Source organism: Alosa pseudoharengus, unplaced genomic scaffold, assembly GCF_046254945.1.
Source record: "Alosa pseudoharengus isolate Yale_2024_CS ecotype anadromous, Long Island Sound unplaced genomic scaffold, YU_APseudo_1.1 YU_APseudo_1.1_scf_1, whole genome shotgun sequence".
NCBI lineage: Eukaryota > Metazoa > Chordata > Actinopteri > Clupeiformes > Clupeidae > Alosa > Alosa pseudoharengus.
In genome coordinates, this window is record NW_027468564.1 from 40,328,918 (window position 1) to 40,344,564 (window position 15,647).

At 40.4% G+C, this 15,647-nt stretch overlaps 1 protein-coding gene across 1 annotated transcript; it reads left to right on the plus strand.

Annotated features, from left to right (window-relative positions):
- The first annotated feature begins 6,779 nt into the window (after positions 1-6,779).
- LOC143139548 (uncharacterized) lies at positions 6,780-8,672 on the plus strand. The gene is made up of 5 exons (XM_076300157.1): positions 6,780-7,093; positions 7,447-7,791; positions 7,892-7,952; positions 8,058-8,108; positions 8,463-8,672. Exons 1-5 carry the CDS (start codon positions 6,913-6,915, stop codon positions 8,530-8,532), a joined length of 708 nt encoding a protein of 235 aa, XP_076156272.1. The 5' UTR covers positions 6,780-6,912; the 3' UTR covers positions 8,533-8,672.
- The last annotated feature ends 6,975 nt before the right edge of the window (positions 8,673-15,647 follow it).

Sequence of the window (15,647 nt, forward strand, 5' to 3'; positions counted from 1 at the left end):
AAGCAGTGCCTATGTGTGGCTCATGTGACATGTAGGACTACATGATCTACCTGCTATCACTTCACTATTTGACACTACCCTACATGGAGACATATCTCATGTTATAAATCAAGAAATCATTTCAGAAATTATGTTTTGTGCATGTGGGTTAGCAGGCTACAATAAATTGCCTCACAGATAACAGCCTAATTTCGAGGTATCACTAATACCTATTAAACTAGATGTACCGCAGAGCGGTACAAAATATGACCGCCGCCCAGTCCAGCACATTTTTTCCACAAAAAGAAATCACGCTGAAAGGCCTATATGATTCTAACTGTCTCACTAAATTGCATTATCCACACTCAATTCTCACTGGTATCTGCTAGACAACAAGTACCAAAACATGATTAGTTCATAGATTTCACATGTAAAATTCATTTTATACAACCCCACCATCTTGCCTGTTCATAATTATGAGAAATTCTTGATTGTTTGTGTTATGTTTATGTTATGTGTGTGTGTGTGTGTGTGTGTGTGTGTGTGTGTGTGTGTGTGTGTGTGTGTGTGTGTGTGTGTGTGTGTGTGTGCGTGCCTGCGTATGTGCCTGTGCATGGAAGCGTACATATGTCTACTGTGTGAGTATGTGTCATACGCAGTGCCGGCCCAAGCCTTTTGGGGGCCCTAAGCAGAATTTGATTTGGGGGCCCCCTCCCACAACGCAGTCACCTGTGCTTGGCGATAATTGACAACTTCACACTATAATGTCATATTATAAATTAATACAGTGAGGTTATGTATTAATACAGCGACTGATTATGAACTACTGTCCCTCTGGACACAGATGCATAAGGACCCTCTCCCCCTACCCTGTTTGTGCAAATGTGGGTACAAACGGGTGGGTGTGTGTGTGGGGGGGGGGGGGGGGGGGGGTTAGATGTGATTTCCTGTATTCTGGTGCATTTTTGGGATGGTCAGCTGGAGAAGGGCAGTACCTAAATTTGTTCAGATTCATAGCCTTTTGCTTTTTGACTTATTGGTAGTGAATTCACACAACTACTTGGGGTTCAGGGTCCCTTGACCTCTTGGGCTCGGTAGGCTCATTCAGTAATCCATCCTTGCTCACATGCCAAAAATGTTTTGGGGCTCCAATCTAGACTTCTGGCCCCATGTGCTTGGTAAACCAATGTATTAATATAGTTGTTATTTACACCAACCCTGTCACCTTTTAATCTTAGAGGGTACTAAAATCACAGATTTATTTGAAACATTCATATTCAAAGTGAAGCACTAAGGGTGGTTTACTGAAGTTGAATTGACAAATAACAAAATACAACAGCATTTGTATTTGTTGTAAACAAGTACATCAGTTTAATGACTTGTTTTTCAACAGATTTGCTGAACAAATCCGCAAATGTGCATTAAATGAGCAATTTTCAACTACAAAATAAAAACAAAATAGACAAACATTAATAATCAAAAATAAAATGTCCCAAAAAATAGATAATTATTCCTACTTCGTTCCTGGTTTTTAGGCATCTGCAACTCTGCAGTGGACAAACCTGCAATGATTAAATAAATACATAAATAAATTTAAAAAAAAAACGATGTTAAATGTGTCGTGTCATATTAACAGGCTATGTAACCATTTGCCATCAAGAAAACCTCACCTTCTGGTAGGTAGAGTTAGGTAGAGGTAGAGATGTGCTCCAAAGGACTTCAACAGTGTCTCTGAAAAAAAAAAATATTGCATAAGTGCATAGTTGATCGAGCAGAATGAGTTTATTTTGCTATCATTACTTACACTCAAATAACAAGCAATTCCACATGTAACAATTCATATTCTATTGGCAAATGAGGCATAATCAAAAGAGTATACTTAATTGCAGTATGGTGAACGCTTAACATGGTGATCTACTGCAGCCTAAATATTAGGGTAGCACCGCTACATCACTTGCCACTATCTTAATCAAATGTAAGTTTATTTTCATCACAGAAGTCTCCCCACCCAACATGGTATATTTTCTCAAACACTACCATCTCTCTCCAAAGATCTTAGAGCAGAGCGCACTGCTGTTCCATCTTTGCCTATGAAGCTGGAACGTTACCGATGCCCAGAGTCGCACTAGTCAGTGGGTTGGGTTGGGACTGGGAGCCTGGGCTTAGTCTGTTGTTGCTATCAGACTTACCACTATGTCACATATTATAGAGCAGTAATAAACTATCAACACTTTCAGGTACGAAATCAGAAACAATCCCTCTGTGGTAAATTTGCCTTCAGCTACGTTTTCATGTAGCTACTGTAGTGCTAATGTCCACTTCAGTCAGCTAGCTAACTTTAATTTACGACATAATAAGCCCACCTAGAGCAAGGGTACATGCTTGATTGAACATCCAAAACAATCCCAATATCCTTGACATCTGAAATACATCTAGATAAATATATATTAATGGGAGACATTTCTCTGTTGATGGCGGAGATTTAGCTCTGGTGATGGCTTATATTAGATCATGACAGCTAGCTAGCTACCTCAAGCACAAAACATACTGTAAATAATCATGCAAAACATACCTGTATCTTGCTCGTTTTTCTCCTCCTCTGTCATTTTCTTCGTTCTGTTTTCGGCACCAGAGAGATACGTCCTTTTTTGTGACTTGTCTAAACATTACCGTCTCTTCCGATTGTTGAACTTGATGCAGTGTCTGCACGAATTGTATATGCACCCGAGGTGTCTACTTTATGCGCGTGACTCAAAGGCTGGCAGACACAGTAGCAGTAGGCAGGCATATTGATCATGAAATCATAATTTTCTTGATTTGAATGATAATTGTTTCATTTATTCATTCATTGATGTCACTTGTTTACGTTATTTATTATGAAAAAAAAAAAAAAAGAAACTCGATTGGGGGCCCCCTGGTGGCCAGGAGGCTATGAAGGTATATTGGGTGCAAAAGTGGCGAGCACATTTAACTGCAGATTTTGCATGTGCACACTAAAGTCGTAAATGTGTAACAGTAAAGTTGAAGTTGTACATATTTTTTTATATCTTGTTAACACAAAATAGGGGCTACGGGTTCACAAATCCTTTTTACAGGTACACAAATCCTTTTTACAGGTACACAAATCCTATCCTGTGAGTCACAACTTTCAAGAGTCACGCACTCGACACTTTTGCTCCAATCGTTGCAGCGCAGTAGGTGCGAAACACATTTGCACATCCGTGTTTCATAATCTGAGAACATGCACAACATTCGTGCATTTGTAAACCCAAATGTGAACTAATGCATCCGAAGTTGTGCATCTGTGAAATAATTTCTCATTAATAAAATTCTACAGATCGCTTTGATTTTCTTGCACGACTACAAGTCAATTGATACAAGTGCTCGAATCTGCTTCTACGAGTGACGAGTGACTTTTGCTCCTGGCTAGGTGATATAATAGGTGCAAAAAGATTTGTATGTGTGCACGTCGAGCAATCGATCGAGAAAACAAGGCGGCCGGATCTGGATCCTGGATCACGCTCAGACTACCATTGCCTGCTCATAAAGTAAGTAACCTCAGCATGTTTCCTTATCAATGAAGGACACACGATTTATAGTTTTTCTTTGCACAAAGCGAGGAAAAAAATTTTGCGGTGTGCGGTGTTAAGTCGACCTTATTATTCATAATGTCTGCACAGCAAACAATTGCTAACTTGCCTTGCACTATCCAATAGTCTTTGTGCAAGATACAAGTCAGCTGTTCGAAAATTGCAGAACGATTGTGTCAGATTGTGTGTCCTAACGATTTTGGACGGGCAGTGTTATATTTCTGTACTTCTAAACTAGTTATTTATCTAGCGATAGCTAGCTTGATCTGGCACTGGAGGATTTAGCAAGCAGGTAAACTAAGCTAAACATAGCGGTCATGATAATGTAAACCAACAAACAAGATAACTTTCTTCATATTATTATCATGTTACTTACCTTATGAGCAGGCAATGGTAGTCTGAGCGCGATCCAGATCCGGCCGCCTTGTTTTCTCGATCGATTCGCTTGACGTGCACACATACAAATCGTTTTGCTCCTATTATATCACCTAGCCAGGAGCAAAAGTATCGTCACTCGTAGAAGAAGATTCGAGGACTTGTATCAATTGACATGTAGTCGTGCAAGAAAATCAAAGCGATCTGTAGAATTTTATTAATGAGAAATTATTTCACAGATGCACAACTTCGGATGCATTAGTTCACATTTGGGTTTACAAATGCACGAATGTTGTGCATGTTCTCAGATTATGAAACACGGATGTGCAAATGTGTTTCGCACCTACTGCGCTGCAACGATTGGAGCAAAAGTGTCGAGTGCGTGACTCTTGAAAGTTGTGACTCACAGGATAGGATTTGTGTACCTGTAAAAAGGATTTGTGTACCTGTAAAAAGGATTTGTGAACCCGTAGCCCCTATTTTGTGTTAACAAGATATAAAAAAATATGTACAACTTCAACTTTACTGTTACACATTTACGACTTTAGTGTGCACATGCAAAATCTGCAGTTAAATGTGCTCGCCACTTTTGCACCCAATATACCTTCATAGGAGGCCCCAAGCAGCCGCTTAGTTCGCTTATGCCTCGGGCCGGCCCTGGTCATACGTATGATTACTGTGAATGTGTGTGTGTGTGTGTGTATCTGTTTGTGCACATGTGTGCATATGAACTGGGTTAACATGACCCCTGGAGGCAAATATACGGAAAAAATGGTCATCCTAGGCCCTACAGTTCTCAAGATATTCACAGAGAACTGTGTCTGGCCTACCCTCCTTTCGGGGGGTCCAGTCCAGCGGGGGGGCTACAGATCAAAACGAAAAATGACAGTTCCATGCTATCCATGTGGGGGTACATGCCCACCAAGTTTTGTGTACCCCGGTCTTTCAGTGTCCCGGGAATCCTTGTTGGTGTACGTCACTAAATGTACACATAAATTGTTTTATTGTAAGGCCCCCCATGAACGAAAGTACACAAAACTTGGCATGCATTCGGAGGGTGTCATAATGATCCTACACTTTCAATTTCGTGCAGTTTTGACCATGTCAGCCAGAGATATTGTGATGAAAACACCTAATTTTTTGCTTTTTAATTTTTAACTAGGTGGCGCTATACATGAAATAAGTGGTAATGGGATGGGTTGACATGGCCCCTTGAGATCAACATACAAAAAAAAGGTGGACCTCCTAGGCCCTACGGTTCTCGAGATATTCACAGAAAACTGTCTCCGGCCACCTACAGGCCAGTTGGTGTATAGTAACATAAATTAATTTATTGTGTGGCCCCCCATGAACGGAATTCCACGAAACTTGGCGTGCATTCAGAGGGTGTCATAATGATCCTACACTTCCAATTTCGTGCAGTTTTGACTATGTTAGGTCACAAATACCTGCAATTACAACACCTCATTTTTACTTTTTTATCGTTTAACTAGGTGGCGCTATACATGAAATGAGTGGTTATGGAATGGGTTGACATGGCCCTTTGAGATCAACATACAAAAAAAAATGGTCCTCCTAAACCCTACGGTTCTCGAGATATTCACAGAAAACTGTGTCTGCCCTACCTTCCTTTCGGGGGGTCCAGTCCAGCGGGGGGGGGGCTACAGATCAAAACGAAAACAGGAGGTTCCATGCTATCCATGTGGGGTTACATGCCCACCAAGTTTCGTGTACCCCGGTCTTACAGTGTCCCGGGAATCCTTGACGGAAATTTGGACATGCGAAAAAGAAAAGAAAAAAAAAAGAATAAATAAATAAATCTGACTAAACCTATATGACCGCCGCTTCGCTGCGCGGCCTCGCCATGAGAGCCAAAATGTAAGTAGAGACAACCATTTGTGCCAGGAGACAATTAAAGGACTCGCATATCGCAATCTCTTACATGTATATCAATTGTTGAAAAGGGTATTTTTGCCCCGATTTCTGTTGATTGTGTGTGTGTGTGTGTGTGTGTGTGTGTGTGTGTGTGTGTGACAGTGTACCAGTCTCAGTGGCTCCTTGTTAATTTAACAGTCTTCGTTCAACCATAACTGATGCTTCCATTATTGTTGCCTTCAACACAATTGAGTCAATGAAAGCACTTGATGACAATGACATTGTTTTTCTATAAAAAAAAAATATGCTATTAAAAAAGATTGATTGATTGATTAATTGATTGTTTGATTGAAGCCTGGACAATGGTGTAAATTATCTGAACAACCAAAAAAATTAAATCTCAAATTAATTTGAATACAATACAATAAACTTAAGTAGGCCTGCTATATAAGATCACAAAACCAATCTTCCTCTGAGTCTAATAGAGACATTTGGTTGATCTTCCTTCTCTCCTGGTCTATGTCTGACCCTGTCGCCACACAACACAAAGACAATGTTATCTTCAGGGCGATGAGATCCCTGCAGTGTGGACTATAAAAGAATGCAAGCTTTGTTGTTGTTGGGATTATATTTGGTTGATTACAGTCGCCACAGGAAGATAATGCCTGTATCCAGTGACAGGTGCCGCAACACTGACTAGACCTTACATGAATCCTGCAGAGATACAATTTCTGCATGGGCGGGTTTTATTATGTCTGGGCCGGCATGACACAGAGTTTAGCTTACTGTTTTTGTTACTGTCTTCTGTTCTGTTCCATGAATCAGCACCACCCTTGAAACGTTACACTGGGTCACAAATTGTGGACTATGTTATTCGGGTCACAAATTGTGGACTATGTTATTCGGACGTCAATTGACACTTGAGGACAGGACATCTGACAAAGAGGCATAATAGGCTAAGCGGGCCGTGGGAAAGCAGAGAGGAAGGGGGGGGGAAAGATCTAGGCCTATAAAGGGCAACAAGTCACTTGATTTCAGGCAACATTCTGGTAGTGAACAAGAGCATCGCCGAAAGAGATCTACAGGTGAAATCATGCGGACAACTCTACGTGCTGGAATGTTGGCCGCGCTGGCTGTGTTGGCGATGGTTGTCGGCAACAGTGAAGCAGTGGTGCTGTCCAAATGCGAGGTGAAGAACCACATGCAAGAGGTCTTCAACAGGCTGCCCGAGCAGATTCTACTCATGATCGACACAGAAGACCTGATGGCGAAGAGTGAGTTACCTATACTGCCTGAAAATGCCTGCGTCGTCCAACGCACACCTTTATATAAATAGCAATCTTGTAAAGGTTGTAGGCCTTAGCTCATGACATGACAAGATGTTGATTTTGTGGTAGATGCGGCGATCAGGGCACCTCATAATGGACAAATCAATGACATGATAAATAATTTAACAATCGACTGCACTCAGTAGCCTAATCACACTTTGCAATAGCATGCCACAGGCTATAGTAGGCTAGGCTATCTGAAGATAGGGGTTGGTCGATTCCTAAAAGCACATATTTTCTTTTTAATATTGAGCATGTGTTTTCCCCCATTTTATTTTATTTATTTGTTTGCCTTCAAGTCGTTTGCCACGTTGAACTCACCTCTGGGTTCAACACCAGCGCTGAGAACCAGCTGACGGTTCCCCAAGACTCCAAGGGTTCTGGAAGCCAAGGAGGGCGCCGCCGGGGTAGACGGTCAGCCGGTGCTGGAGGCTCGCGGTCTGCAATTTCCAAGTTCATGGGCTCAAATTCCGAGGAGGGATCTGGTGATAGCAGCAGTAGCAGCAGCAGCAGCAGCAGCGAGGAGTCGGCCGAGCAGCGCGGAGAACTGTGGACCCTCTACGGCATTTTCCTGCTGAGCGACCGCGTCATGTGCGATTCTGGTTCCGTGCCATCACTGAACATCTGTCAGATGGACTGCCAAGGTAACTTAAAAAAGTCATACCCTAATATTACGTTGCCATTTAGGATGCAATAATGTCATTGTCAGCTCAATTCTTACATTATTATTTTTTTTTCCCTAAGCCTTTCTGGATGATGACATTGCTGATGATATCGCCTGCGCTGAAGAAATTCTACCCAAAATGTAAGTGGGGAGAACATAACATAGGCCACTGTGGTTGTTTGCAAAGAAGGAATTATCACAACACATGTTTCTTCTCATGTCGGATATTTTATATCTCATAAACAGGATGTCCAACCCTGATGAACACACAGAGGCCAAGGCTCTCTTAAAGAAAATGTGAGTATAGCAGAAATAAGGCTATAGCTTATAACGGCAAGTGTTCACGTCGGCCTGTCATCTTGTTTGAGGAAAGTACATTGCAGTAGCCTAAATCGCTTCGCCTATAAATAAATGCGGCTTATTGTCTGCAACATCGCTTAGTTATATAATTGGGGTTATTTCCTAAAATAAACACGGTATTTTTGTATGTTATTATGTACATTTTTTGTTTTAACCGTATTTAATTGTGATTGCCATGAATAACCAAACCTATAGCCTATATCTTATAGCGCCGTGTTTTCTTTGCATGCCCCACAAGCTGCCAGTTTGTAGCTAGGCCAACATCTGTTTCGCTTTTCTCTCTTGTCGCAGGATGGCGCTGTTGTTCCAGCCGGAGTGCAGCGCTGTAAAGTACAAGGAGTTCTTTGCCGCCTGCCAGTGAGCGACTCAAGGCCATGTTGTAAGAGTAGGATAAATGCAATTATTGCCTATTTACATTTTGTAGAGTAGTAAAATTGCAACAGTTCTACCAATCACGCCCTCTCAAAAGAAATAATAAAACATAGATTTCTGCAAAATGAATTTTTTGAGTTTTTTGGAGTTTGTCCAATTCAAATAGACAAATTGTTGAGATGGAGATAGCACAGAGGGGTTGGTTGAGAGACGTTTCTGACTACTGCCCCCAGGTCAGATGAAAGGTGTTATAGAGGCGTCCCTTTGTACTGTAACAATCTCAATTCATTCAACTGGTCGCTTCACAAAATCCCTCTCTTCCTCTCCCTGTCTCTCTTTCTCTCACACACACACGCGCGTGCGCGCACACACACACACACCCACACAGAGAGAGAGAGAGAAAGGTAGAGAGAGAGAGATACCCCGTTTGCTCATTCTTAAATGTAAAACTAAAGCTGACTTTTCTGGATTATTTCTGACCTATTGTCTCAGTCAGTGTCCGGAGAGGATCAACGCCTCAGGAGGCTATGAAAGGGAAATGTGAAACCACATTGTAGCTTATTGAAATATAGTCCTACATTGTGTTCAGCTTTTCAAACAAAGAATAAGGAATTGGGCCACTGAAATACGTAGGCTATACATTACAGATTACACATTTTACCCCAAAAAGCAGGAACAATTCCCATGGAGTGCTCTTTGAATGGTCTTTAAAAGGTTAATGTTTTGAAAAAACATAGACTAGCGACAGCTAAACAGTACCATGACTGTCAACATAGTTGTAGAGTTGTAGAGAAACTAGTTGGGCTACTTCTTAAATATCCTTTATGAATCGACGTAGCTTACCGTGTAAGATTAGAGTTTCACAGTATGAGACCTGGTTTTCACTGACATGGTGGAGTGGTATATTTTGTGAATGGTTCCTTATGAATGAAATGCTTTAGTCTATGTGTTCTAATGCAATGTGGTTAATTGGCTAAGCCTCCAAAAATTAGCCATACACATGGCAGTATGTGAATCTAAACACTTTATTTAAAAAATAGCAAACATGTTGTTTACATGTTATCTATGGTATGTCACAATCAATGTTATAGGACATTTACATTATGCAGACACAATCAGATGATGATGCAAAGAGATAGATAGATAGATATATAGATAGATAAATAGATAAAGAAATTATGGGTGGAAGTGAAAATTAAATGGAAAATAGGTATTACACTTTTGGTATAGGCCTAATAGCCATGAGCGGTTCTACGGGGTGGCAAAGGGTGGCAACTGCCACCCCTGGGACACAGTCTTGCCACCCCTGTTGCCACCCCATTTATAAATCAGATAATATTTTATTTTTATAAATTTTTATGAAATAAGTATGTTTTATGTTCATACATGTTGGTCTGAGAACTGTGAGAAGGTGTGAAACCCGCACCAAACACCTCTCAAACAGAAATCGCCGATTTAGAATCCCCCGCCCCCTCACAATGGTTTCACCCATCACCATCAGCGCAGTGACCTCCGCGAAATTTCACCATTGGCAGCAGGTTCAGGTTGTACAGTGCATGCAACTAGGTGTCAACTGTCTACAACGAAGTGGTAAGTTTGACCACAAAGTCGAAAAAGTCATAATCAGACCCATAGTCGGTTAACCCGGCAACAACCTCACTGTAAGTCTACGTCATTTACATCCCCAAGACTTTGTCTCATTGAATTTTTCGATGATGGTCAGGTCAGATAATAAGGGCATGCTCGTGCGTAGCTTAACGTTAGTCTATTTGTGTGTGTCGCTAGTTTAGAACCTTTGATTGTAAATAGCCTATCGCTGTCGATGTCAACCCGTTAATGCACGTGATGAATCAACATGGGTTCTCAAAATTGTCATGCATCCACTTTCCCAGCATCTATGACTATCCAATTTTGGTCGACATGTCAAATGACACTAGGATATCTAATCAGTGTCAAGCTGGTGATGGGGGTTGCGTTTTTCTTTTCTTTTCATATATGGTGTGAATCAATCTACACAAGTAAAAGTACAGTTACATGACTGAAATTCTACTCAAAGTAAAAGTACTATTTTCAAACAAACCCTACTCAGAGTAGGCTACTAGACTAGACGTTTGATGATGTCAAAGCACATCACATGAAGCTTAGTGCATGAAATGTAGGCTAATTGCTTAGATTCCAGTTAAATCTTCCAGTTTCATTGGGTGGTAGATTTCAATCATTTGCTGGTAGATCAACCAACAAGCTGAGGCCAGCACAGAAATTTGTGCCTCAAGAAATTAACATGTTGCTTGTTCACTCATGTTTGAGGTCGTTTCTTAATAGGATATTTATAAAGGTACTTTAATAATACAGTACTTCATTATCCACCACTTTGTGAGTGAGTGAGTAGCCTAGATTGTGAATGGCGAAACATAATTTGCCACTAAAGATTAGGGACTGAAAACAGAATGATTTTCATTTAGGTTCGTTATGAGCAAAAACATTATTTGATGTCATAATATTATAATACCTATATAATATTAGGTCTTAAAAATGCTTGATAGCCTAACTTCAGGCACAGAAAATGTCCTTGCTTTAAGCCTTGCAATAGCCTAACCTATGTATGGTGCTACCAACTGCATGACAGGCCTAAATATTTGTGTCTCTGGTAGCCTATCTTATTTCACAAATGGTTTCAGTAATTTAGATTACATACTTAGAAAAGGCAGTTAGATAGTGTTGGATATTAATATTCTTTTTTTTATTAACTAGTACTCTAGTTCTAGCCAATTATACAGGGGAGATACCGATTCATAACATCTGACTAAATTCATCTTATAAGGGGTCTGGGAAACACTGTGTGGGCAGGTGACTTCCCAAGCCTATGGAGTTTTGAATAATATTCAAACAAAGGTAATCGGAATGATAAATACCGTTATTAACCGGTTATCTAAAATTGAAAATGACGTTTTCACTCTGGAACAAGTGAAATTGGTTTTGCTCCCGTTTTTGGTTACGTCCATCCAAAAACTGTATTCGTTTCCGGTTTTGATTTTTATTCTTTGAACCTTTTCAAATCCCTGCTAAAGATATTTGGCCTTTAATTGTAGTGGGGGTTGAAGTAAAAACCTTCCAAAGAATTAAGTAATTGAATTAGATAGCCATACCCAGTACGTAGTTACTGTCCACCAGTGTGTTTGCATGTTTATTAGTGAGGTGGTAGATTAATAAATACATTCTTGTTATGTACATTTAAATTGTTGTATCATAATAAATCCAAAAGGAATGTTTTGACGAAGAAGGTACTTACTTGACTGAGTCTTTATTGAATCAGATGGAAATGTTTTGACAGTCACAGTCATGGTTATCATTGCAACAATCCTGCATTAGAATCTTGTCCAGATAACCTAAATCTATTGATGGCTTATTTTATAAATGTGTGCATATTCCCTCAAAACTAACTAGAAGAAATCATTTGAGGGGTCATTTTTTTTTAATTCTCTGGGGGAACATACCTCCAAACCCCCCTAGAATTGCTTTTTGACACTGTATAATTTAAGTACAGACTAGACTGTAGCCTATAGTGATTACACAGAGAAAGAAATTCACATATTCAGGCATGCAAACTGGTCAGGGGTGAAAAAGGTGAGAAGAGCACGCGAAGTGACAATAGTGCATAGCTTCCACGGAGTATGAAATGGCCCAAAACCAGAGATTTACAAAGAAGACAAACTATAAAATCACTAAAAAAATGTGTTGTGGCCAAAAATATCATATGTATGATAAAAATAAGTGAATATAAAAAAAGTGTCTTCTTCTCCTATTTCTCCTTAAGTGTGAGGGGTCAGTTACACTGTTTGGCAGCATGCTTCAGCATGGCCCTCCTCTCCTCCTAAGCAATCTACATGAGTTTTCTTTCTTTCTTTTTTCTCTGTGCCTGAAGTTCAGACATTTCTGAAGATTTCAGGCCTATTGGACATGAAGACATAGTAGGCATAGTATTAGAATAAAGACGATAAGTTTGAATATTTGTTGAACCAAACCAGGTGAAACTTGCTCGATTTGAAATGTTTTAACTTCCTATGGAATGGGCATTTTTGTGTCTAGACCAGGTCTTGTGAAGCCGTGTGCAAAAGTAGATCAAAATAAAATGAAAAATGAGTCATTTAGACCATTATTTGCTAAGGTATGCTCATGCGTTTTGTAAAATGCCCAATGGAAACTCCCCATAGGACTTTTGGTTACCCAAAATGCATACTGACAATAAAAGCCTTACTGTGTGGTTTCTGGACTATTTGGATTGTTTGTCAGAGGTTCTGATGGAATGACTACACTATGGAATAATTACAGAAATGTCTTTGCATTTTCTTTGTTGGTTCAATGGGTGTGGATAAGATGGATTATACATCTGCACAACAAATATTGGATAAAACAATGAATAAAAATATGGATTCCTGTGACTATTTCAATACCCAATTTGCTGCATCTATCTTATTGATAAGGATACACACTGCAGCTAGAAGGTAGGGAAGCACCGGAGGGGGAGGAGGGCAATTTGATACAATTTAATTGAGACATAGTAAGATTAATCTGATAATGTAAAGCACTACAGATTGTACATGAAAAAGGTTGTCATATATGGATTCCCAAGTGTCCAAGTTTTCAAATAGTGTATAACATTACTATGCTACATATCAATATGGTGCAATTGATTTATAATGTTGGGGGAGAGGGGGGTGGGTGTGTTGTGGAGGGCACACTGTTTCATAACAAGTGTTATCCTGCAGCCTAGGTTACTTATCGATTGTGGCATTGTGCTAGTTAGTTTGTTTAACCAACCAATAAAGTTGTGTTGTGTGAATAGTGTTCACACTACATGTTAAACTGTAGCCTACCCTATAGGCACAGGCTACTTCAGATCAGGTCACTGAACGTTTCTTAAAGACATGTCAATCAACACTGATTTTTGTCTGAGCAAGATCAGTATAGCAAAGGCTAATGTGAATAATTAAAGAGTTAAATGTGAATAATTAAAGAGTTAAACGTTTTGCACAGCCCAGTTTAGGAGACATTTAACTCTTTAGGTTATTCACATTAGCCTTTGCTATACTGATAAGGTCTGTGTATTTGCTTCACCTTTTGCCGATCTAGACCAAGTACAGCACGTAACCTATTCATCAAATTAACTCGTTGTGTCTATATTTTTGTCTCATATCGCTAACTTTAACAACATTAAAACAAAACCGCCAATGCTACGTTGCTACACTAATCTCAACGTCTTTTGCTAACAGAAGTTGAACGTTTCAACTAGCCCACCTGTGACATCTCTAGGCACCTCTCCTCGCCGTGCTCACATTCCAGCTGACATTTCAGACGCATCTACGCCTATCTGCGCTCACAAAAGGAGGCTCTAGGCTACCTGTGCGAGCGTTCTGTTCACGTTGCCTCTGCAGCAACAAGCTTCGACCGATGTTTAGTAAATGCACATAGCCTAACATTCGTTGCTGAAATTTTTAATGGCGCTCTGACAACACCAAGATGTGTTTGTAGTACAATAGTAAACTCAGCTCACGTTGACCCCCCCCCTAAATATTTTCTCATCGGTTCTGCACAAACCACGTAAGTCAGTCATTTTGGATTTAAAACGGCGAATTTCGCCGAAAGGTGAGGAGTTTGCATGCCTGCATATTAAGACCCACACCATCCAAAACGCCAGCTACATCTCCCATTTGCCTCCCACCTCGTGTAATGTAGTGTTGAGAACAAAACATATTCAATGAAATCCGTAGAATTTTAAGTTTTGAATAATGTCCATGGCCCCCCTCCTGGAACCTCATGCCACCCCTTCGCCACCCCAGGAAAAAAATCTCTAGATCCGCCCCTGTCTGTAATACTGCATCTGTGCATTTGTTTGTACCATTTAAAAGAGAATGACCGCCATCAACAGGAATGCTACTGCCACTACACCCAACAGGTGCACTGTTTTTAGGTGCTTTAGCCTACCTACTGCCATGGGTAACACAGTGACACCATCAAATGAAAATAGTCATCGATGCTAGAGAGAGGCACATGAGTTTTAGTTTTAAATCAAGTTAACTTCCACATGTGTAGAGTGGGTTATATATGTATACACTACTAGGCATAAGTCCACACTCGAGGTAAAGAGTCAGTCAATTATATGTTGAAAACAGGATGCACATTTTAATGTCTCAACTCAATACCTGTTTATGTACTGATTTTATGTTCCCTTTTGAGCCATGAAATGAGCCGCTTTAAACCCCAGTACTTTCATTAACTGAAGTCACATTTGACAATGTGTTTGTGCTTGCACAAATTATGTGGCTCACGGTTAGCTTACAGGTCCATACGCAATTGAACAGTGAAACTATTTTTTGTTTTTTTGCCTCTGTACACCTAGCTGGGAAGACCAAACCCTGCTCTTCCATTCTGCTCCTCATCATCCCTATGTTGCAGTGTGCCTTGAGCATGCTTACCTGCTTACCTTGGGTTTTCCACTTTCATCCCTGTTTTCACTGTTGGCGCAGCGTTCTTGATGACTGGATCCTTGGACTGTGACAGTCAGCTTCAGACTGGTCTTAGCACTTATGATGAACTCCTCCGCCAAGCTGGCCATTGGTAACTAGCCAAGTGTGGCACCCCAAGCCGTTTACGTTACCAACTATCATTTTAAGAATTCCCCATGCTCAATGCTCATATTTCTCCACCTCTGATAAAGCCATTTCAAATACAGACGAAGGCCACCTGATGCGTGGCTATTGGCTAAACCCCGAAAAGCAAGCACCACAACTTCAGCTTGTAAGGCAATGTTATATTGATAAAGTAGATATAGCCCAACAGTTAATTCTCTAAGCTCTAAGACCTGTCCTCAGTCACTTACTTAACCTACACTTAGTGTGTAAGCTACCACCTGTCTAAACACTGTGTTTTCCAAAATAGTATTCTCCTAAAATGAAATCAGCTTGCCATCAATATAAAACTTTTTTTTCCACCAGTTCCTAACAAACACTTTTACATCTTCCTCAGTCATTTCAGACCGTCATCCAAATTGGCTAACAGCTGACGGATACATGGTACCGTTGTTGCCGAGTGCGACACGTCATCCAT